Source organism: Myiozetetes cayanensis, unplaced genomic scaffold (assembly GCF_022539395.1).
Source record: "Myiozetetes cayanensis isolate MyiCay16 unplaced genomic scaffold, myiCay2020 scf21, whole genome shotgun sequence".
Taxonomy (NCBI): Eukaryota; Metazoa; Chordata; class Aves; order Passeriformes; family Tyrannidae; genus Myiozetetes; species Myiozetetes cayanensis.
The window spans coordinates 148,809-172,396 of NW_026087423.1; the positions used below are offsets into that span (position 1 = coordinate 148,809).

A 23,588-nucleotide genomic window follows, 5' to 3' on the forward strand; every position below is an offset into this window, starting at 1 on the left:
GGCAGTGACAGCATTTTTTGGAGCCAGACCCAGGTCTGTGGGCTGCCCCCTGAAACACTGGAATGCTACTGCTCTAGCTCAAGTTCCTGGTTAGGAGGTGGCAGAGAAAGCAGTGAAGTTTGGATACAACTATCCTATAATGCGACAAGCAGTGGCAGGATCCGGTCCCTCTTACAGATGGAGAAGGAAGGGGGAACACCTAGGGAAAGTGTTACTGGAGGTCTGTGAACTCCTGAGAGATAGGAAGGCAGGAACTCCTGAGTTTAATCAGATTAGGTTGAATGCAAGCAGTATTAGAAATCCTCAGAAGGAATGTCAAAGTTCTCCTGCACACCTCAGAGCCAAAGAGGGAGATGTCTGGTCACCAGGCAGAAGAAATGTCATTTTGCTGTTATCTGCTAAAATTTACTGCCATAGTATGGCACTGGAGGCAAGTGCACAGCTGTATTCAAAGATGATCCAATGTAAGGAACCTACCATTTAAAGCCAGTGAGTCAAGCGTGCTGCAGGCTCCGGGGGCAAAGAACAATGTGCCCATGTGCACAAAGGGAGCAAGATCCTCACGCTGTTACTCAGGGAAAGGGATAATATCTGAAGCTTTGAAATCTCACCTTTTCTTCAGCTTCTTGCCCTCCTCTTTGGAAGCTGGCAGGATCATGGCCAAGTATGGGCCATCCACTTCAAAAAAGATGCTGTTCTCCGAGCGTGTGACATAGGTGAGCGAGGCTGGGTCCTGCAGTTCCTGGTACTGGTCATTGGTGAAGCCTTCCTGTGGGCACAGTCCCGGGAGAACAGCTTCACTCCACAGCTGGCTGGTCACACCAGGGGATGCCCCTAGGACACATCCTGCCCAAAGGGATCCCTCCGGGAACAACAGCACAACTTAGGACTCAAAAAATCAAAACATCTGTCCTGCCTGCCAAGAAGAAAAATGCTTTGGAGCCTGAAATGATATTCTTTTGTCTTACAGAGGCTGGAGTGAGCAGAGGATTTGTTTAGACCTTGCTCTGGACTCCCTATCTGCACAGGTGAACACGCACCAAACCTGCGCTCTTACAGACTCCCCTCTCTGCTGGGGGATGTCAAGCCTCACCCTCCGTTCAGATGCTCTCCAGGGCCATCAGCCCTGACACCTCTTGCTACATGAGGAGTGGGGATGGAAGAGGAGCTCTCCCCACTCATCAGCTCTCCAACTCTTTTCCCAAGCTGCAGAGTTGGCCTGGACAGATGCCAAACTCACCTTCACCAGGATGTTCAGCATGGCTCCCGGGTAAGAGATGGTTACCTTCGGCTTCTTGGCATTGGTTGACTTGATGACAAAGTTCTCTGGGAAGCTGTTGGGGAGGACACACCAAATCCCATCAGTATCCAGTTCCAGAGGTCTCCTAAAGAAGGAATAAAGGCTAGTGTCAGGAGCAAAGTGGATGAGAGGTGAAGATCAGCTTTGTGTCCCCCACAAAAGCAGCGGCAGCCTGTTGCATTCACTCTCTGTTCCTTTCTGCAAAGAAAATCCTCAAATAACTACAGCAGTGTCAGGAATCTGAACGTTCAAAGAATCACAGAATTCCAGACTAGTCTGGGTTGGAAGGGACCTCAAAGCTCATCTCGTTCCACTCCTTGCCATAAGCAGGGACACCTTCCACTAGACCAGGTTGCTCCAAGCCCTGTCCAGCCTGGCCTTGGACACTTCCAGGGATGGGGCAGTCACAGCTTCTCTGGGCAACCTGTGCCAGGGCCTCATCCCCCTCAGAGGGAAGAATTTCTTCCCAATATTCCACCTAACCCTTTCCTCTTTCTCTGTAAAGCCATTCCCCCTTGTCCTGTCACTCCAGGCCCTTGTCCAAAGTCCCTCTTCAGCTCTCCTGGAGCCCCTTTAGGCACAGGAGGGAGCTCTAAGGCTACAGGCTCTCTTCTCCAGGCTGAACACCCCCATCTTTCTCAGCCTTTCCTCATAGGAAAGGTGTTCCATCCCCGCAAAAGCTTGGGTGCTCCTACATCTGTCCTAGATGCAGATGGACCTTCCTCAGCTCAGCACACACTCACCCGATCTGCTCGATCAGCTCTCTGGCCTGTGTGATGATATTTGCCCCTGTGAAGCAGACGATGCCAGCCATTTCCATGGAGTACCAGCGAGCTCTGTGAGCAGAGGAGTCACAGTGAAGAGTATGATACGCTTCCTCCCAAACCCAGCTATGGAAGGGCAGGAGGACCTCCAAGGAAAGGAGGGCAAGAAACACTGGCCCTGGAACATTGTTCTCCTATGAAGTTCTCCACTTATGATGCTCTAGAAAAGCTGGAAACCCACTAACAGACAAGATTCCCACAATTTAATGTCTGGTAAGACACTTCAGGATGAGGAGTCATGGGTAGAAGCAAGAGGTACAGGTAGCACCCACCCTCATCTTGTTGCTTCAGGAGCAGGTGAAGTAAGTGAATACCTCATCAAGACAATCCTGGTTTCCAAGGGTCCTCTCCTAGGGGAGACTCACCCTTTCCGCATAACATATCCATAGAAGGAGTTGAGGATGCACTTGTGGGCCAGCTGCAGGGACTCATAGAGGATCTCCATGTTCTTGCAGCGTTTCACTTCGGAGGCATCTCCCATCTCCACTGCTGCTGCCAGCTTCTTCTTCCACACCTGCACGGTAACAAGCAGAGTCAGGACGATCTCACGCATCACCACCAGTGACACTCAACTGGTTCCCACTCAGTCCCAGCATAGTATTGCAACTGTAGAGCAGTATCTCTGCCAAAGATCAGTAGCATGAGTTAAACATCCCATTTTCTTTTGCAGCACAGGAGAGGTTGTCCAGAGGCACTTTGTCACTCAGTGGGAGGAACCTGTAGCTCCCACCATCCACCAGAATGCAACCAGCATCAGCTGTGCTGCACCACATGTGAAGAACCCAATACACTGCCTGCAGCAATCCATGACATCTGGCTAACAGCAGAACCATCAGTGAAGAATAAGCCTCTTTGACAGCCTTGTGATTCGTGGCAGAAGAGAATCTGGGAGGAACTGCAAAGCAACTGGTTCGTCAATTAACTCTGCCAGAGGTAGAGTCCGAGGGTCTCCTACAGTGATTTGGGTTGGAAGGGACCTTAAAGATCATCTCGTTCCAACCCCCTGCCATGGGCAGGCACACCTTCCACTAGACCAGGTTGCTTCAAGCCCCGTCCAACCTGGCTTTGAACACTCCCAGGGATGGGGCAGACACAGCTTCTCTGGGCAATCTGTGCCAGGGCCTCACCAACCTCACAGGGAAGAATTTCTTCCCAATAACTAATCTAACCCTGCCCTCTGCCAGTGGGAAGCCAATGGAGTAATCCTTTGAGGTTTTCAGCAAGACATGAGATGTCCCTGGCCATGCCAAGACAAGTTTGACCAGCAGCCGAGCACAAGCTTGGTACCTTGTGCAGCCCCTTGAACTCATAGCGGCGGTCCCGGAACGCTCTCACCGTGTCCACATAGAAAGAGTTCTCTCGCTGGCAGATGGTGGTGACTCGCTCCTCCACCTTGGTGACGTGGATCTTCTTGTACGCCTTGCGGCAGTAATCTGGTCAAGGGAGGAGGCAGAGGGAGGTTCTCAGGGCTGGCTGCCCTGGTACAGAGGGATAAGCACAGTAGGGACAGGGAGAGAGCTAAGCATCAGGCATTGGTAAGCAGGGGACAGTCCTACTGCAAAGCGGGAGGAAGATCCCAGCACGGAGAGAAGCAGCACCTCATTGCAGAGATGCAAGGACAAAGGCGGAAACAAACTAATTGTATGGCCCATTAGCAAACTCAGGCTCTGCCCCCAGCCAGCTGGATGGTTCTGCTGGACAGTATCGCTCCAGGTGATGGGATAACGTTGACGTTTCCTTTTCATTAACTGGCTTTAATTAGGAGCCTTACGAAAAATGGAGCCCTTCATGTTTCAGCTCAAATCCAGAGCTCTCCAGAAACAAACACTGACAGAGGTACCAGTGTCTGGCTCCTCTTTGTAAGCACACAGGAGTCTGCTTATATCCTTGAGAAATTTTGAGGCCACACTCAGTCTGATCTCACCCTACAGCCCTAAGAGGGGTCACTAATGCTGAATACCACAGTCCAGGTTGCAAAACACTGCCCAGACCATGATCTTGATTGTTGTTTTTTTTTACCTGCCAGGCGCTTTTTCTCATACTTGGCCTGTTCTTCCTGGGAGAGTTCGTGAAAGGCACGGGGTGGTCCATCGGGGGATAGAGGAGGGAACTTCTCTGACTCCAGCTGCTGCTGGATGCGGTGGTACTCGCTGCGGCTGGCAGGCACTGCGGAGGAGGGCAGTGATCAGTCCCCACTGATCATGGGAGAAGCAGGAATTTGGCTGTGGGCTCTGTGGGCTGGACTGTATGGTCCTTCCTGTACTTACTGAACTCTCCTCTCCACTGCCATGTCATCCGGCGCTGGCAGTTGGTACCTGGCTTGTTGAAGTCACAGGCAGCACATGTGGCCTCATCCACCATAGCTGAGGGCTGGACACAGTAACAGACACACAGGTGTTAGAGAGGACAGGTCCCCAAACAACAACTCATGCCAGAACAGGTGCTAGGTGGAAAGAGAGGGCAGGTGTGAACATCAGAGATGGTACTCAGTGAGCTCCCTTTCCTGGAGCCTTTCCAGAGCATAAAACTCTCAAAACAACAACTGTTTTTTCGGGGAAGAGTCCTACCTAAAGCTGTAGCTCAGTCTCTGCAGACCTGGTATCCAGGGAAGGGCAACAGAGTTGGGGAAGGGTCCGGAGCACAAGTCTGATGAGGAGCGACTGAGGGAGTTGGGGGAGCTCAGTCTGGAGAAAAGGAGGCTCAGGGGGCACCTTGCTCTCTACAACTTCCTGACAGGAGGGTGCAGCCAGGTGGGAGTTGGCCTCTTCTCCCAGACAAGGGGTGAAAAGGCCTCAAGTTGTGCCAGGGGAGGTTTAGGTTGGATATTAGGGAAAATTTCTTCCCTGAAAGGGTGGTCAGACACTGGCACAGGCTGAGATCAGTGTGGTAGTGGAGACATCATCTCTGAAGAGATTTATAAGCCATGTGGATGTGCCACTGGGAGACACGGATTAGTGATAGTTTTGGAGTGATGAGGGAATGGTTGGACTCAATGGTGTTAGAGGGCTTTTCCAACCAAAATGATTCTGTGATTCTCTAATTCAATGGCAGCTTGAGTGAATTTCACACTCAACCTTATCTGCTTCCCCTGCCCTGAGCAGAAAGTTCAGGCCTTGCTATTAAGGGGATCAAGAGGGATGGCCAAAATCATCTGGGAGTCAAATTAGGAAACAGAAGGCTGATGATACCCACCTGTAATCTGTTGGTCAGAATGATGTTGGGGTACATGGCCCCCACATCCAGATGGTAAATAAGGGGACACTCAATTCTGTTGGGGACATCCTTCAGGGAATTTAGTTTGACCTTGATTTCATCACAAACCTGTGGCAAGAGAAAGGCAAGTGAAACTCAGGCAGTAAGGAGTTCCTGAGTCAAATACTTGTTGAATTTGATCCTTTATTTCTTCACAGGGACACCTGCCACAGGTTCTGGGAATGGATCTAAAGGATCAGGGAATCCTTGCCATAAGTGCTTTAGGTTTTGGGTTGGACCTCCAAGGTGATCTTTTCTGTAGGGGTATAAGGCAGAGAGCAAGCTGCTTCCTAATGTTACTCGATCGAGGACCTTTTCAGTGCAAATGGGTTAATGGAGACAACAGCAAAGATCAGAAGTCCCCAGTCTGGTGCTGTCCCTCCAAGAACTTCAGACTTGGATTTGGAGAGGGGTGACCTGCACTTCGTAGCTGATAAAAAGTGGGTAACAAGAGGCACATGAGTATTTGAATCTGAGGGCTCTGCCTTCTCTCTAAATCCCTTTCCATCTTTCTTAGAGCTTTGGTCCTGGTTGAACCTGCAAACGGGAATGCAGGAACTGCATCCCTCAGATGGCACAGAGGCCCTGATCCCCAGGCTGGACTCCAGTGTCCAGGCAAGGGGATCCTCATGGATTCAGTCTATAGATGGGCTTCTGGGTCTATGTAGAACACAAGTGGAACCAAAACAAGCATATTACAGCTGCAGCCCCAGCCTTCCCACCCAGCTCAGCTGTGCTGTGGGTGCTATACCTCCTGGAAGTTGGTGACCTGATCCAAGGGCAGACCCTCCTCCTCCTCAATGGCGTGCCGCAGCGTCTTCTCCACATGCTGCACCAGGAAGTCAAAGGCAGCAGGATTCTGCAGGGATGTGGGGATGGCAGTGAGGCTGTGGCCAGCTGTCCCTGGCTGCAGGCTGGCAGCTCCTGCCCTGCACCCCTGTCCCTGCCTGGCTTGGGGAGCTATAAGGGATATACTAAGGCATGGCAGGAGGTAATGAAGGTAGCAGCCTAATCCAGAAATGGGGAAAAGATCCTCAAGAAGAGTTCAGAAGAAGCTTAGTTTTGGAGGGAGAAGGACAGAGGGAGCACAGGACCCCAAGGGACAGAGGCATAACTTCCAAGAACCACTGGCTCAAAAACAAACCTAAAACACCACTTCACCACCCTCCCTTGCTGTCAACAAGCTCTGGCTTGCTTCCAGTATGTGACATGTGTGACACCTGCTTTCCCAGCGAAGCACAGATGGCCACTTGAAGACCTCCTCCCATCCATTCCCAGCCCAGTTTCATGTGCCCAGGGTCTCCTGGAAGTTGTCAACCATTGCAATAGGCTGTCCAGGCCCCTGGTGAAATCACCATCCCTGGCAGTGTTCAAGACATGTAGATGTGGCACTTGGAGACATGATTCAGTGGTGGCCTTGGCTGTGCTGGGTTAACAGTTGGACTTGATGACGTTAGAGGGCTTTTCCAACCTTACTGATTCTGTGATTCTAGGTGCTGCCCAAGCCCAGCAGGGACACACTGGAGATGCCAACACTAGTGGACCGGTTATCGCTCCCAACCATGCTGCTCCACAAGGACAAGGGCCAGTTGATGGCCCCTTACCATTTTGAAGCGGCAGGGAATGTCACTGCGGAAGACCCCAGATTCCAGTGCTTCCACATGGCCTCCAACATATGTCTCAGAGTCCAGCACATGCCCATCTTCTGTAAGTTTGTTGAATTCCTGCTCCTGCTTATTAGGGAAGATGATATTGGCATGATAGGCCTGAACCATCAATAGCGCCTCGCACAGTGTCCCCGATCCTTTTCTTAACACCTGCAGAAGGAAAACCCAAGCAAGTTTTAAACTCAGAAAAAGTAGATTTAGATATTAGGAAGAAATTCTTGTCTGAGGGTGGTGAGGCCCTGGCACAGGTTGCCCAGAGAAGCTGTGGCTGCCTCATCCCTGGAAGTGTTCAAGGCCAGGTTGGATGGGGCTTGGAACAACCTGGTCTAGTGCAAGGTGTCCCTGCCCATGACAGGGGGTAGATGAGATGAGCTTTAAGGTCTCTTTCAAATGAAACTAGTCTGTGATTGAGTAGAAGTGCTGTCCCAGTGCTGGTGGGACCAGATTAGCCTTACAGCCACAGAGTGAGCCAGACAGCTTCAGCTGGTGATACACATGCAACGCCTCTCCACCGGCAAGAGGCTTTGTCAGCTCAACCAGGTGGGAACGGATGGGTATTTTCTACATGCTCAGCACTGACAGCTTCCCAGTCATCCTCCCTACATTTGATAACAGCCATCAGGAGACCTAGCTTTGCATGGCCATGACTGCAAGTGAACTTGGCATCATTAGACATACTTCCTTCAAGCTCCAGCCCTGCACTACCAACCTTGGGTGTCATCTTCTTATAGACACTTCTCTTCAAACATCCCAGGAGATGTGGGAGAAAGAAGTAGCCTCTAAAATCCACCCTCCCTTCCTCCCTGCCACACGGGCAGAGGGTCCAGTGGGAAACAGATCTGCGGCCAGAGCACCCCTGTAGCATGGGAGACATAGCTGGAAAAGAAATCATCATTTCGGGAAAGCACTCACCTCATCAGGCTCCATGGGAATGATGGTGCATAAGGCAAAGATGAAGGGATGCACATACTTCATATACATGTAGTAGGTAGCAACGGCATCAGACACTGAGTAGGTGGCCAGGGTCTGTCAGGGAAGGAGAGAGGCAAATTAATCCCAATCCTATGACAGAGCAGCTCAGTGACAATGACCTTTCACTGCTTCCTGCTGGACGTGGTTGTATTAGCAGGAAGAAGGGAAAGGTGTTTTTCTCCATAACCTAGGTTGTAAAGAATGTTACTTTCAAAGCCATCCTGCTCTAGCTCTAATCACTCAGCGACATGTCAGCTTTGACTGGGAAGGAACAGGAAGGATGAACTGAAGACACAGAACCCACCCTACTTGGGATTCAGGAAGCTGCTTCAGGGTTCAACAGAACCCCCTGCCCATGACAGTTGGAGCACTAACCCTCTCCTGCCCCTTCATCAGGTCTCAACTCTTAATGGTGCTTCTGATTTCGGTGGTGCCTGTCACCTCACACAGATATAAATAAACACAGAGAACACACAGTGCAATGTCAGGGCCAGAACAACTTCAGCAGAATCCTGTTCCTTCTCCCCGTGACCTTTAAGGTATCGGCAGTTTGGGGAGAAAGACTGAGTCTCAAAATCCACTTTTAACTTACAGATTCAGTCATACTGCAGCTCCTCTAGGCTGCTTTCCCATAGAGCACAAGGAAGGAGTACCTGAGGCTCTTCTGTAGCCATCCGGCACATCTCCTCAGGGTCCAGCTCTACTGGATCGTAACCCAGTTTTGCTTTAGCTGCTGCTTTCAGGTTGTGACTTCCTACTGGGAGGTAACTGTCTCTCTTCACCCACCTGAACAGAATCACAAAAGTATCAGTTTGTGCAGAGAAACCAGCCACGACCTTAAAAATAGGCTCAGGATTGCGAAGAGGATGTGGATTGCCATGGGGACCTCTCACCAAGGACAACCTAGTCCCCATGCACAGTGGGGTACAAGATTGTCCAACTTTAGCTATCCCAACCAGGACAAACCCCACTGTCCATCCCATCCCCAATGCTCAGAATTTCCAACTTCCAGCTCACTCTGTGGCTTTAAGATAAACATTTCTCCACTGGAGGATGACCAGACCCAGCAGGACTGCAAGGACATCCAGATGTGCTCCAGAGCCCAGACTGCTCCAAGGGAAGAAACGACTTTCTCTTTCTCATGCATCATTTCCTCTTCTGGCTGTGCCAGGAGGCTGGTGGCCAAGGCTGCAGTCCCTTCCCTGCTCCAATGGCCTGATCTTAACCCACTCTTTCTCTGTCCCCCATAAATCAGCCATCAAACACTCGAGGCTGCAGAGCAAGAGCCAGCCCTGGGAGCCTTCAGGGCAAGACTCAGCAGCTCCTGTGCCACGCAGCATGCCAAGGGAAGAAGACATCATAGAAACAGATTATCTCACAGCCGAAGAAGGTTCACAAAAACTTCCAACAGACAGAATGAGAACAGTATTCAAATACAACCATAAGTATTTCATATAAACCCAAGAGATACAGACACAGCTATATTGTACCGTGGCAGCATTCAGTACCTCAGACAGTCCATGTGGATGCACTGGGATGCCTTGTACTCTCCCTGGCTGTCCTTCTGAAACCCAATTTCCTGATACATATTCATTCCATGAGCTGCTGCTCTTGCTTCCACAAAGGGCCTGGGGAAAGAGGTAGAGTGAAGAGAAGAACTGCCATTTTCCTGCATCTCCAACAACAGTTCCACAACCGCTTTATTACAAACTGCCTAAAGAATTTTTCTGGTGATATATCTGTGTATCTTGCCACAGAGAAAACTTCTTACAGGACATGGAGAAACATCATCCCTGGAAGTGTCCAAGGTCAGATTGGACAGGGCTTAGAGCAACCTGGTCTAGTGGATGGTGTTTAAGGTCCCTTCCAAGAAGACCCAAACCAGTCTGTGGCTCTATAACAGAATTGCAGTGTGACCCAGGAGGAAGCACACTTGCTTCTAGAGGTGGAAGTATGTGGTCCCTCTGCCCCGCTTTCCAAGGCTTGCCTGCGCCCCTCTCCCAGTATCCTTCAGGTCTCTTTAGACCCTCTTCCTGTTCTCCCATGATTGGGCTCATCCATACACCGACAATCCCACATTGCCAAGGGTTTAAAGTAGCTCAGGTAAACAGATGGAACTCTTCAGAAAGTCCTACTGCCAAGCCAGTGACCACAGGATTTGGTGAGGTGCACAAAGTGGTCATTTAACATGGACTCCCCACTGTCAGCCATGGAAGGATGTTGAGGATGGAACCAGACCCTGCCATCCAGCTCAGGTGACACCTTGCCAGCTTAGTTGTCATTCCTGCTCTTACCAGTCAAAGAAGTCTCCATTGTATGTGACGATGATGGTGGGTTTGGTCTCCTGGACATGCTCAAACCACCTCTGGATTAAATGAGCCTGGGACGAAACAGAAAAGATATGTGTTTTAAGGAACTTCATCTCCTCCATGGAGAGGTGGCAGATACCATACAGTTTACTACACCCTTCCCCTCTCCTCTGCACCTAGCCCAAACCTGACCATTCTTACTCTTATTTCCCAAGACTTGAAAGCACAGCCAGCCCTGCCAGACCCACTCACAGTGAGGTAGTCTGCCAGGGAATGAGCTCTCTTTGGCCAGCAAGAACCCCAGGCAGATAAAACTCTACTGAGCAGAACTGACTTACCTCATCTGGTTCATTAAAGACACAAAATGGACCCTCATACTCTGGCTTGGGAGTAAACTCAAAGTCTTCAATGTCCTCTGAGACAATCTCCCTGTTTGTGATCAGGTAGCCCTGAGGAGGTGACAAGGAAGCAGTGAGGAGGACTGGACTCACAGGCAACCCAAAAATGCTGTCCAAACAATGGACGTTTTCCTCTCGAAAGCCAGAGCTTCTGTCAAGGGGGAACAATCATTTAGCAGTCATCCGCTGGCCACCAGAAAGGGAGGGCACAGAGAGACAACATGGGACACCAGCTTTGTTTCTAACCCTCAGAGAAGCACGAGTAACCTCAGCTGGGTATCACAAAACTCAGGATCATGTGCGTCACCCAGACTTTAATTCCATTTCCAGAGCCTCACCATGCAGTTGGCAACATGGCAAGCCTAGAGCCAATGGGGCTGAACAGGAATGCTGGGCTGTTGCCTGGTTTCGCTACTGGAGCCTGAAACCACCTCAGGAAACCACCCTGCTAACCTTACCTGCCCATCAATCATATAGGAGACCATCATGATCTGGTCTGTCTCTGCGTCAGGAAACTTCAAAGGGAGTTTGGTTGTTTCAATGTCAAAGGCAAGAACAACAGGATCCTGGGCAGAATCAAATCCATTAGAAAATATTCCAGAGCTGACCTGAAGTTAAAGCCCAGTGCTAGAGAATCAGAACCTCCCCTCTAATCGTTTTAGTGCTTTATCAACCCAAGCCCAGAAACAGAGCTTTCCCCCCTGCCACCATGGTGTGACACCAGCAGCATGTCAGAAACCAGTACCTTGGGTGGATACACCTGCAAAAAGACACCTGCCCACCCAGTGCTCACCGGCCGCTCCACAAGGTCGTCTCGGCGGGTGATTTCGGGGGGGTAGGTGTTGCCCCGGTATCGCACGTTGTACCAGTGAGCCTGTGGAGACAAGGAGGGTAGGCAGTGCCTCACTAGAGGGCCAGATACCTGTGGCACTGCTGGGGACAGAACTGCAGGAATCACATGCAGCCCAGAAGAAAGGCTCAAACTGTGGCCATGCATAAATCAATTATCTTTTCTGTGTGTCATTAACTAAGATGAAACCCAGCAGCACAGGACTAGGCTCTATACATGGAATAATCGTCACCAATACCTTTGTGAAGGTTTTGGAGAGAAAAAACCTTTCTCTGCTTCAGAAGCAAAGCTCTTCCCTACTCACCACATGGATCTTCAGGTCAATGGAGAGGCGAATGTGGTAGGGCACGTCGTACTCTCGCATATCCACAATGTTGTCCATTTGGTTGGCAGTTTTTCTGGAGGCTTCTTCCTCATCCATGCTTAGACTGCCTCCACTCAGAGCACTGCAAGAGTAGAGGGAAGCAGCAGCCTTACTTGAGGGCCTGTCTCCCAGGGACAGTCACTGGCATGGTGACACCAGCAGCAGGAGTCGGGGATAGGAGAGAAACAGTTACAACGTGAAATAAGGTTGCCCAGTGCCTCTCAGGATCCTTTCACAGGGAACATGCAAACTATTCGATGTACAGCCATAGACCCAGGCAGGAGAACACCTCTGAGGAAAGCTGGGAAATAATCTAATTATTAAGTGGGTTGTGAGGCCCTGGCACAGGTTGCCCAGAGAAGCTGTTGGCTGCCCCATCCCTGGAAGTATTTAAGACCAGGCTGGATGGGGCTTGGAGCAACCTGGGATAGTGGAAGGTGTCCCTGCTTATTGCAAGTGGATTGGACTAGATGGTCTTTAAAGGTCCCTTCCAACCCAACCCATTCCATGATTCTATGAACTCTTAACATGAGGGACTGACTGACTCCCCTAAGAGGGAGCTCCCACCTCGACAGCATGGCTGTGTAATCATCGCTCGCCTGGTCCCGCTCCCTGTTTTTCCTCACTGCAGGAGAGATCTCCTTCCGCACCTTCACCAGGTCCTCCACCGTGTTGAAGGACAGCTTGATGTAGTTCCTCTTCAGGCCCACCAAGTGGTTTGGCTGCAAAGCAGCAAAAGAACAGCAGTTGGTGCACCATGAGAAATGGGGGAAGGTCAACGAGACTCATGCAGGTGGAAAACCTGGCCAAAAAAGAGGTGCTGATGGGTGGGAGCGTAAAGCACCAAGAAGATATTCTGCTGGGCATGTCAAGAGCAGCAGAGCAAAGGCCCAGCCAGTCCCACTGCTCGTGCAGGCATCTGAGAGCGGGATTCACCCAGGGAAGAAGAGGAAGAGTGGATCAAGCACGCATCCCTCTTCCATACTATCCTTCTTCCTCCAACCACTTGAATTTCTACAACTAATGTGCTGAACGCACTGTGAAAGAGCTGATATGCTACAGAAATGTAATCACTGATAAGCAATTAGCCATAACAAACACATTTCTGGTGCCACAGCAGCACCAGCAGACTGAAGTCAAGTGTGCAGCTTTCCTTCTCCACTCATCCCTTCCTACATCACTAGAGCTGTGCAAGGTCCAAAATAACACACTAATTAAGAGCACAGAGGGATACAGACCAGGTCCAAGTCCTCTTTGGGGACAGTCTCCAGCTTTGCAATCTTCCCTTGGAACTTCTTGGAGAGGAAGGAGGACACTTCCCGCTCGCAGCCCTGTTGAGAGACCCTGGGGCTGAGCAGTGTGCCTCTGTCTCTTGGGAGGAGACCATCCCAAAGCAGGCTGCCCAGGAGGTCTCGAGCTCCCCAGGACACCATCTCCTCCCCTGAGGACCTCAGCTCTGCCAGGGTCCCCTCCTCACCTTCTGGGTGGCAATGTAGAAATAGGGCTTGTAGGGCAGGGCCACCTAGGAGAGAGTAGATGGCTGATGGTAGCAGGTTCCCTCCTGAGACCCCACACTCCAACCCTCCCCACCCGCCGACCCACCTTGAAGCGGCTCCCATCCTCCTGGATGAAGTAGTAGTCCACCGCGCTCATGGACCGCCGGTCCTCATCCAGCACCTCCGTCTGCCCACAGGAACCAAGACTCAAGGAGTCCCTTCATGAAACTCGCCCGGGACCCCACTGTGGGACCCTCCCACCCTGGAGCCTGCCGGAGGTCTCCCCGTGGGACCTCCCTCCTATTAGGGCCCGGGAACAATGGGAGGACCACTACAGCTATGGGAACCCCTCCCGCCGAGTAGGGCTGGGGTCTCCTCTGGGAACCTGCTCTCCTGGTCCGACCGGCGGTCTCCCCGGGGGACTGTCTACCCCAAGCCCTATGCGGGGTATTCCTGGTACGCCTGGGGTCTTTCTGTGGGAACCCCCTCCCTAGGCCCTATCGGGGGTCTTCCCACAGGTCCCCCATCTGCTGCCTGCTCGCCTCCGGCCCTGTCGGCCCGTACCGGGTGCATGTTGATGAGCCAGCCCGTCCGCTCGCCGGGCTCCGCAGGCCGTTCGAAGCCGAACAGCGCGTCCAGCCGGTCCGTGCGCTGCGCCCGCTCCAGGCGTTTGATCGCGGACAGCGCTGGGGCATCGTCCCGGCCGGACCCCGCGCCATCCACCGCCTCCCGGGGCCCGCCCGCCCGGCGCTCCCCGCGCAGCCCCATCAGCGCCCGGAGCGATTCCCGCGCCGCGATCCCGCCAGAGAGAGGGCCCCGCCCCCCGCCTGAGCACCAATCAGAACGAGGCCCCGCCTCCACGCGGAAAAATCCCACCAATAGCGAGGGCTCCTGCCCCCGCCCCGCCCCCGGCACGGCTCCGGTGGGGGGAGCTGTGGCCGCGGCCGCTTCCGGAGAGCGGGAATGGCAGAGCGCTCGGGCGCACCCAGCGGCAACCCCTGCCCGGCCGGCAGAGCCGGGTCCTGCCTGGGCCCAGGACATGGCTGCTGCTTTCCCCGCTGGGTACTCAGACAGCAGCGACGGTGAGCACAGGTCCCAGAGACACGCATGGGCACGGACACAGACACAGGACTCAGAGGCACAGGACTCACAGATACAGGACTCACAGGCACAGGACACACAGACGGCCTCCTGCAAGACGCTGCTGTCCTCAGCATCCTGCACAGGAGCCTCACCACACTCCAGCCCCCTCCTCTCCTCCTCTGGGCTGGCATAGAATGGAAGCCACTGGTCACATAATAATGGCCAGTCTTCGCGAGCGAAGAGACACAGTGTGCGCGGAACTGAGCCCACCCTTTAATCCTAAGGTTCATCTGCCGGGGCCAAGCGAGCTTGGACGGTGGCAGCGAGGTCCTCAGGACGTAGGTGGGTTGCCTTTAAGGGCTAACGAGCTCCACCTGCCCGGGAGTGGCCCTGACCGGGAATCGAACCCGGGTCTTGGCGGTGATAGCGCCGCGCCTTTACCACTAGAGCACCAGGGGCTCCACTGGTCACATACATCCCCGAGGTTCACAAGCACACACACTCTTGGGCCCCCCAAGCACCCACATGGGCCCAGTGTCCCCCCGGCAGCCCTGCCTGGACCCCGGCCCTCAGCCCCAGCCCACAGGCCTTGCCTCACCAGCTAGCCCAGCTGGAATTTTGCTGATGAGTGCACAGACACCACCCCCCTCCCCCACCATGGTGTGTGTGTGGGGATACTCTTCAACCCAACAGACGCACAGGCAGTGACACAGTGACAGAGTCCAGCTCCAGCTGCACGGAGCCCCTCATTTGCCTCACACCGCTCTTCTGCCCCCAGTAGCTAGTTTTGGGGGCACCACTTACACACCGTGGCTGAAAGTTAAAGACCCTTCAGTCACGCCAGTGGCTGCACTGAGATCCCACTCCATCCAGCAGGTGACCCCAAATCCCCTGGTGCACACACAGGCCCCATCAGTAGCTGGCACTAACCCTCCTTGAAGCACACACTCGTCCATGTCAGAGTGACATGACACAAAGAAATAGTCAATAAACATTTAATAAGAAATATTAAAGTTCCGTGGTGACCACAGACAGGGCTTAGCCAAACTGGCCCCGGTTTATGCCCCCTGTTTTATTCCTCCTCATTCCCCTTCTCATCCCTGTGGGTCCATTCCCCCACCCCTCCCTGTGTTTGGGGTCCCCCCAGTTCACACATTCAGCAGTGGCAAAGCCCAGGCTGATCCTCGACATGCATGCTCAACATGCAGAACCCGACATTACCTTAACCTTCGTTACTGCCTGACCAGAAGGGACACCCACCCCCCTGCTCTTTCCTCTCCCCCTGCCACCCCCCCATCACATGATATGAGGTGGTACAGAGTAAGGCAGAGGCCTCATCCCAACCCACAAATCCATGGAGCATGTGGTGGGGACTGTGTCACTCAGCACTCCCCAGAAGCTCCTTTGAGCTTCCAGAAGTTGCTGCCTCTGCTTAGGAAAGTCTGAATTTCACCTGAGTTTGACAAAAAAAATCTCTGTAGATCCTGGACACCCCAGCAGACTGTCCTGCCCTGATTGGCGTGTCCAGTAGTGGGAGACTGGGATCAGTGAAATCATTCTCATGGTCCAAAAAGGAACTGACTTTGTGGCAGTGAAGAATGGAATTTACAAAGATCCTGCTGGCTTTCTTCCGAATGTGGAGTGGCTGCTATTGAGTCAGACTTTCCCTGAAGATGCAGGAACCTGCATCTTCTCTTTGCTGTTTTTTGTGGTTCTGCCACCTGGCTGCTGTGGTGGTGAAGTTACTTGTTTGCTCCTTCAGTGAATGTTGGTCATTTTGGGTAAAATAGGCTGGAGGGAAAGGAGGGCAAGTTTTGATGATGGTTTCACATCAACATCCATGTCTTACTGTGGCTTATGCATGAGAACAAGCCTTTATAGGCAGCTCTGTAGCAGCAGACGCTCCCTCAGGGGGGCAGACAGGTCTGAGGCATCAGCCCTGGATTGTGAACCAAGGCCTCTTGTTCCAGCACCTTCTCACCAGGTGTGACACTGGTTGTGCATGGCTGGCATCTGAATCAGCCAAGCAGGACAGGGCTGAGACCGGGTGGTTCAGAGGGTTTATTGCTGCTATGCACCTTGAATTTCACGTGGAAAGATCAGAATTTGGGTGTTGGTAAACATGACTGCCCTTCAGTAGCAGAGAAGATCACAGAGTCCTGGAATGGTTTGGCTTGGAAGGGACCTTAAAGACCATCTCATTCCATCTCCCTGCCATGGGCAGGGACACCTTTCACTATCTGAGTGCCACTGTAGGCACACACTACCCAGCAGCTCTGTGGGGTTTATGGGGAAGGGAGGACTCCCAGCCATCCCTCCCTCTGGGTCCCTGCCCAGTCACCCCACTGCAGACAGAGCTGCATCTCCCACTGTTCCCAGGGCAGCACAGCCCCACAGTGATGCTGGTGCCTCATTGTCCCCCTGTGAGGTGCTTAGCCCCACAAGGTACATTTATGTTGCCAGCTGAGCATAGAGTCACTGGCTGGTTTGCTGGGAAGGGACCTTAAAGCTCATCTGTTCCACCCCATGCCATGAGCAGGAACACCTTCCACTAGACCAGGTTGCTCCAAGCCCCATCCAACCTGGCCTTTAACACTTCCAGGAATGGGGCAACCACAGCTTCTCTGGGCAATCTGTGCCAGGGCCTCACCAACCAAGAATTTCTTCCCAGTATCCAATCTAAATCTACCCTCCTTCAGCTTAAAGCATGGCCACTCATGGCTTGCTGTTGAGATAATTCCGTGCAAAGCCATTTACTGTCTCCTTCCAAGGCTGAATCCTTGCTGTTTGCTTGGCAGCTGCATAGGAGCAGTTTTCCACACCACAGATCAAAAATCCTGCATGCCGTGTAGGGAAATGGAGGTGATGGATCTTTTAGGGGTCCCTGCACGCTGTGGGATGAGCTCTGCACCATGTCCCAGCCAGATGCAGCACCACATGCAGGGTTCCTCCTGCTCCATGGCCTGCAGACAGTGAAGCTGTGGTCATTTCTCTTGCCTTAAAATTGAGGCAGCTCCATGAGGACCCACAGTTTTTCTCACAAGGCTGTGGAGGGATGTGGCTCCCTGGAGCTTCCATGCTGGAACACTCCATCCATGGGGAGGATTTTTAACAGTAGTGAGAACTGCAGCTGAACAGTCCAGTTAAGCCTCTTGTTCCTGCTCCCAGTTGGAGCAGGGAACTGAAGCTGGACATTAAAGAGCAGTGAACTGCCCCTGCAAAACCTCAGGGAGTTGTATATATAATCAGGGTGTAAGACAGCAGCGATCTGAGACAAATTATCTGGTGGAGAAAAAACCTTTCTCTGTACCCAGCGTGGTCTCAAAAGTCATCGAGTGAAAATAAAGGACAGATTTGGGGCATGTGAGACGAAAAGGCGCAGGGAGATGCTGACACTGCCAGACGTGCCAGGCGGAAGGGAGGGGGGAGAGGGGGGCGCAGATCACTGTCTTCGAGGGGGAACCAGAGACTTGTGAATCCAGAGGGAAAATGTAAACCAAGTGACACCTGGGAAGCGCTGGGACAGGGTATTTCAGCCGGGCAGGAATAGCCCCGACAGCAGCGACCCCGCGGGACCCAACGGAGCCGAACTGTCCTGGGGTGCCCGAGGCCAGCGGAGACCCCGCGCCGCGGTCCTCCCGGTAGCGGGCAGGGCGGGCGGGAACCTCCCACTCCGCTCCCGCGGCGGGGGCGTGTTCCGCGCCCCGCCCCGCCCCGCCCCGCCCCGGCCGCGCTCCGCCCGCAGCGCCGGCACAACGGCGGCTACCCAGGTAAGCGCGGGGGGAGGTGGGGAGCCGGCTCAGGGAGGATGAGAAGGGAGTGAGGCTCCCGGTGCAAGACCGCTGCCCAGGACCTCACCGCATCTCCGGCCAGAGGGAATGGGCAATAGGGACCGCTGCTGCTCACCCAGGGGTAGGGGTACCGGGGGTACCGAAGAGCGCGGCGGGCCTGGGGGCTCCTCTGCAGCCGGAGCTGCCGGCGGAGCCGGTGCGGAAGCGTCGCGTGTCCGCATCTTTCGTGACATGCAGCAACTGCCTAGGAAGTCAAACCAGTGAAAAAATGGGTCGCGGGGGAAAAGCGGGTTTGGGTCCCTGTGTGGTGTGTCGTGTCCCCGCGCCAGCGTGTTCTCCAAGTTTATTTGTTCCTGTTCCAGGAAACAGTGATCCCACCTGGACAGGGGGGAATGGCTTTAATCTGAAGGAGGGTAGATTGGATATTAGGAAACATTCTCCCCTGTAAGGGTCGTGAAGCACTGGCACAGGGAAGCTGTGGCTGCCCCATCCCTGGAAGTGTCCAAGGCTGGGTTGGATGGGGTTGGAGCAACCTGGTGTAGTGGAAGGTGTCCCTGCCCGTGGCAGGGGAATGGAATGAGATGAGCTTTAAGGTCTGTTCTAAGCCAAACTGTTCCATGATTCTTGTGTGTCCCTGTCCAACAGGACATTCTGTGATTCTGTGAACTGCAAAGTCTCCTTCGAGAGGGAACATCCACCTCTGATTGTGGTGGATGGAAGCTGGACTGTGGTGTTCTGCTGTAGCTGTTGGTCTTGGAAAACGTTGCTGGGATAAACTCCTTCTGCCCTGCTCCAGTTCCTGTGGGGAACACAGATTGCTCTTGTGCAAGGGGGACCTGGCAGGGACAGCACGGCAGGGACTCGGCTACCTATGGTGGAGTGGTTGAGAATTAAAACTCTCTCGTGTTGTGAAATGATTTGTTTTGTGCATCGTGCACTGTGCGCCTGGGGAGAATTTCCAGCATTTGCGCTTTTTATTGGCAAACCTTTGCGATCTGAACCAAATCTCATGATTAATGGTTTCCAGTCCAGCTCACGGAGAAGGCGTGTGGAGTGGTGGTAGTGACAGCGCTGTCGAATGAGCCTTTAACCTGGAGCTGCTAAATCGCTGAAGCAGCAGCCAGGAAAACAATCCTGTCTGATTGTGCTCCGACAGGGCGTTCCCGCTGCGTTCCTTCAGGAGCCAGCGGGGGACATTAACCGGCAACTTTGTAGCTCTCTGTGCTGCCGCTGACACAAACTCCTGGTGACAAGGTGAAGTGCAGCAGCGCACGTCACTCCCTGCCCTCATCTCTCCCTGCCCGCGGTGAGATGGGGCCATACGGCCCATTGCTGGGGCCCTGAGCTGCTCTCGGCGTTTTGCAGCGTGAGTTTGCTTCTGTTTCTTGGGACCATCCAAAAGAAAATCACCTGGCAAAGCCAAACCCGCTGCTTTCTCCAGGTGGGTGTAAAGCAAATCTTGGCCCCCATCAGGAAGCATCTACAGAGATAAGATTTGTCAGGGAGGGCTATGATGAGGGACTGGGGGCTCCTAGGCAGGCAAGGTGGAGGAAGGAGTAGGAGAGGAAGGAGGGCTCTGAGAGTGTCAGTCACTGTGTGTCAGTATCTGGGGGACCCTGGAGCAGAGGCCAGGCAACAGGATCAGGATGGGTATGGAAATGGCAGGAAGCAGGAGCACTGGGTAGAGGGAAGGGCGAGTTGGCTGAAGGGCTATCAAATGGGAAGAAAGGGGCTGAAAAGCTGGAGAGGTAAAGAGAAGGCTAGAGTGCCAGGAAGAGAAAAAGGGGGTTCCTGTATGCCAGCCCCCTTGAGTTTGACTCATCTGCTGTGTAGACAGAGGCTGGACAGCAGTGCATGGTGTGTCTGCACAAGCAGTCTGCACGATCCAATGTCCTGGATGCAGCATCCTCAAGGAGGAGAGTCAAGAGGCGGTGACATGAACACAGACATGTTCACCCAGTTGGGTACCCCATTCTGGGAGGCTGGTCTGTGTGAGCACTGGGAGCCACAGCATTGTGGAACTCTATCCTTTGTAGTGTGATTCCTGACAGAAGTGTTAACTTCAGGATGGAGACCCACCTGTTTTCATACCCATATTATTTTAGAAATACAAGTTCTTCCTGCCCTAAAAACATCATCCCCTGTCACATTCTCTTCTGTGTGACTTGATTTTCTTCCCACTGTCTCCTTTTCACTTGGTGGGCAAGCCCTATGCATCTCACCAGGGTCGGAGCAGGGCTGCTGCATGTTGCCTTGATAACACAGAGTGCACAGCATGATCCATGGGGTGGGGGAAGAGGCTCGGGCCCCCCAATGCTCTAACCATGCCTGGGCTGTGCGCAGAGTTCAGCATCCAGAGGCGAGAGCTGCTTTTTTTGGCAGCAGAGCCCGGCTTATCCTGGAGACGGGGCAGTTTGATTTTGCTGAGCCAGACCTTTACAGGAACTGGAGATCCTAAACACTGGGGTTCCTCCTCAGGATCATAGGCTGTGGCACCCACGGTAGTGCAGCAGGTGGAGAATGGACCCCAGAGCGTGCAGAGGGGGAGGCTGCAGGCAGCTCAGGGTGTCAGCAGGACTTTGTGCCAGTGGTTGCTGTGGTTTTTGGGGCAGTTGTGCTCTGCAGGGTGGTGGGGATGGCAGGAAGGTACCTCTGGGCTGTGGGACACTGGTGGTGCAGCTGTGCTCGGACAACACCCAGAGCCCAAATGCTGTCACACCACCACTCTGCACTGTGGGAAATGCAGTGTGTTCACTGTGGGGTCTGTGCACTCTGGGGTCTGTGCTGCCTCCTGCTTTGACAGGCCGTGCGGAGATGTACTGGGGCTACTCCACACCAGTGGCCTGTGGAGACTGGCTGATTTCGGGGAGGGAATGGATGTGATTAGGATGAGAGGACATAGGCTTAAGCTGTGCCAGAGGAGGTTTAGGTTGGACATTAGGAAAAACTTCTTCACTGAAAGGGTGATTAGATATTGGAATGGGCTGCCCAGGGATGTGGTGGAGTAACCATCCCTGGAGGTTTTTAAGGAAACATGGCACATAGTGGTTTTATATTGGCCTCGATGACCTGAGAGGTCTTTTCCAACCTGATTGATTCAGTGATTCTTTGAGCTGTGGGAGACTGCTGGTCTGCCTCTGGGCTGAAGTCTGGTCCTTGGCAGGGTCACTGGGAGTCGTGCCAGGGACAGAGGCAAGCATGCTGCCTGGTAGACTACAGGACTCTTGGGATGCACCTTATATATTTTTATTAATTCCTTCTGCCTGCAAAGCAGATGAAACTGGCTAAGTTGGTGGTGAAAAGCATCACTGGTGGCTGGAGTTGCCCCACTGAGCAGAGATGGAGGAGAAGTGGGGTGTGAGATTGTACATGGTGGCACTGAGTGAAACAAGAGCTGACCTTCAGGAGATGATGGAGAAGGACAGTCTGAGTGTACTGATCAAGGACAGGGGGATGTGAAGTCACCACTCTTAAGTCTTTCTAATGCTGCTGCACCAAGAGTTGGGAAAGCCGGTAAGAGTGATGGCCCACTGCATAGTTCTGGCAATCACTGTGGGAGTGGAACTAGAGCAAATCCCCAGAAAACTGAGAGAAACAGGCAGCCCTTGTTGAAAGCACAGCAGGAATGTGAATCTGGTGTGTGGTGGTGGGTGTGTGGTGCATGTGTGCCTGGCTGGGATGGAGCCACACAGGGTGATGGCAGGGCTGAGAGATGGGGTCCGTTGCTGGGTGCCGTTTTGTGTGGTGAGGAGTTAGGTGGGACATGAGGGCTCTGGGTCCTGTTGATGTTCAGGACCAACTGGGATGGAGTCCTTGCACCCAGGGAACAGGGCCTGGGCTGCCCTGTGGGATAGGCTGTGCTTTGTGAGATGGGCTGGAGAGGTTGTAGTGGGGTCTGTGCTTCATTTTGCTTCAAGGGTGTGACCAAAACAGTTCTGCTGCTGAGACTACTCCATGGCTCCCGCTGTCCCATGTGCTAAAACAATATTTTGCATGTGCAGAGAATTGGCAGTGCTGCAGAGGATAGTGTATGGTTTGAGATCGGGGTTGTTTTTTTCCCACAGCAGGGACCAGAGTCAGAGCCAGCTCTTCCCTGCAAGCATGGACAGGACACCAGATGATCTAAGCCTCCAGTTGCCCCTTTCTCTTGTGTTCCTGCTTGGGAGGTGTAGGAAACAACTTGCAGAACCAGATCTCAGTGGCTGGAACAGGAACATGGTCTCCTTCACTCTGCGAAGCAGACAAGCAAGTCTTCCAAGAGGTGTGGAGATCAGTCCTTACACAGAGCAGGAAAGAAATGACTGACGTGGACCCTTCAGACACATCCATGAAGGATGTTCCAAGAAGAAAGTGCTGAGCTCTTCAAATGGCTGTAACACTGCTCTGAGTCCAAACATTTTCTGTAGGAACTGATAAAGCTTCTGAAGGACAAAGTTCTCTGGGCAGAAATGGGCAAATGTTTGTAGACAATAGAACCCAGATGCAATAAAAAGAAAATGTCATTGTATGCAGGGGCTGTTGAAAACCAGCAGCTCCTGTTGAGTGCAGAGCTGTTTGACATCGCCTTAGAAGTCACGTGTGCTATAGGTGACTGAAAACTAGAAAAACAGAGCTGCCATGGGGAAGAGAGGCAGAGAGATCACAGACACAGCTGGAGTCCTGGCCCTGCCACAGCAGGGAATCCCTGACCAAAAATGGCCCCAAGGAACCTTGGCAAGGGGCTGTGCTCAGAGCTGCAGAGGAAGGCAAAAGCCCCCAGGCACCTGTGCCAATCTCCAAGGGAAAAAACTTTTTTCTTCCCCCAAACTGGCTATGAGCTGTTCCCTGAGCATGTGAGCAAGCCGTGCGCCCAGTCCCCTGGAGCTGCTATGGTTCTAGGGGACAGCATGACTGCCCAAACCCTTCCCTTCCTCTACTGGATGTAAGTCGGGGAGTCTGAGCATTACAAAATACTCCAGAAGTGATATGTCTGGGAGCAAAAATGTCATTCCTGGTCCTAGTATCCATGCTTCAAAGTGTTGAGGAAGTGAAATCATTTAACATCTCCTCTTCCCATTTCTAAGGAGTGCTGCATCTGCCAAATGTGGTGTGAATGGGGAGCTCTGGGTTGGTCTCCAGATGCGAAAGATGGATTTTCTTGTTCTTTGCAGACCACTGAGTCTTTTCCACTGATACCCATCTGAAAAGATCTGGTATCTTTGAGGACCCTCAGGTGTTAGTGGGTGAGTCCATTCTCCAAAGCTTTAGACAGCATTAAGGTTTGATCTAGGTGGGTATGTCAC

The 23,588-nt window shown here is 52.9% G+C and overlaps 2 protein-coding genes across 5 annotated transcripts in view; one reads left to right on the forward strand and one right to left on the reverse strand.

Moving 5' to 3' along the window:
* Window positions 1–19,627, reverse strand: part of POLE (DNA polymerase epsilon, catalytic subunit) — a 37,416-nt gene extending 17,789 nt beyond the window's left edge. Inside the window, exons 1-25 of the mRNA XM_050318753.1 lie at window positions 19,344–19,627; window positions 18,422–18,550; window positions 13,997–14,699; window positions 13,539–13,619; window positions 13,414–13,458; window positions 13,175–13,267; window positions 12,504–12,658; window positions 11,877–12,018; window positions 11,516–11,596; window positions 11,181–11,288; window positions 10,663–10,773; window positions 10,310–10,395; window positions 9,524–9,643; window positions 8,669–8,801; window positions 7,956–8,069; window positions 6,981–7,193; window positions 6,128–6,235; window positions 5,317–5,445; window positions 4,392–4,494; window positions 4,144–4,290; window positions 3,412–3,557; window positions 2,490–2,638; window positions 2,044–2,136; window positions 1,241–1,385; window positions 612–769 (exon numbers count right to left, since the gene is read on the reverse strand). Of these exons, the coding sequence (XP_050174710.1) occupies window positions 612–769; window positions 1,241–1,385; window positions 2,044–2,136; window positions 2,490–2,638; window positions 3,412–3,557; window positions 4,144–4,290; window positions 4,392–4,494; window positions 5,317–5,445; window positions 6,128–6,235; window positions 6,981–7,193; window positions 7,956–8,069; window positions 8,669–8,801; window positions 9,524–9,643; window positions 10,310–10,395; window positions 10,663–10,773; window positions 11,181–11,288; window positions 11,516–11,596; window positions 11,877–12,018; window positions 12,504–12,658; window positions 13,175–13,267; window positions 13,414–13,458; window positions 13,539–13,619; window positions 13,997–14,699; window positions 18,422–18,550; window positions 19,344–19,627 (3,776 nt within the window). The remainder of the gene's footprint in view (window positions 1–611; window positions 770–1,240; window positions 1,386–2,043; window positions 2,137–2,489; window positions 2,639–3,411; window positions 3,558–4,143; window positions 4,291–4,391; window positions 4,495–5,316; window positions 5,446–6,127; window positions 6,236–6,980; window positions 7,194–7,955; window positions 8,070–8,668; window positions 8,802–9,523; window positions 9,644–10,309; window positions 10,396–10,662; window positions 10,774–11,180; window positions 11,289–11,515; window positions 11,597–11,876; window positions 12,019–12,503; window positions 12,659–13,174; window positions 13,268–13,413; window positions 13,459–13,538; window positions 13,620–13,996; window positions 14,700–18,421; window positions 18,551–19,343) is intronic.
* AIFM3 (apoptosis inducing factor mitochondria associated 3) overlaps window positions 18,238–23,588 on the forward strand; it is a 47,361-nt gene continuing 42,010 nt past the window's right edge. For 2 of the 4 annotated variants that reach the window (XM_050318395.1, XM_050318400.1), the window contains exon 1: window positions 18,580–19,747. The gene's annotated coding sequence lies outside the window, so the exon portion shown is untranslated. Of the gene's footprint in view, window positions 18,286–18,579; window positions 19,748–23,480; window positions 23,529–23,588 lie in introns of those variants that run through there. The other 2 variants (XM_050318396.1, XM_050318394.1) reach the window with 2 other exon arrangements.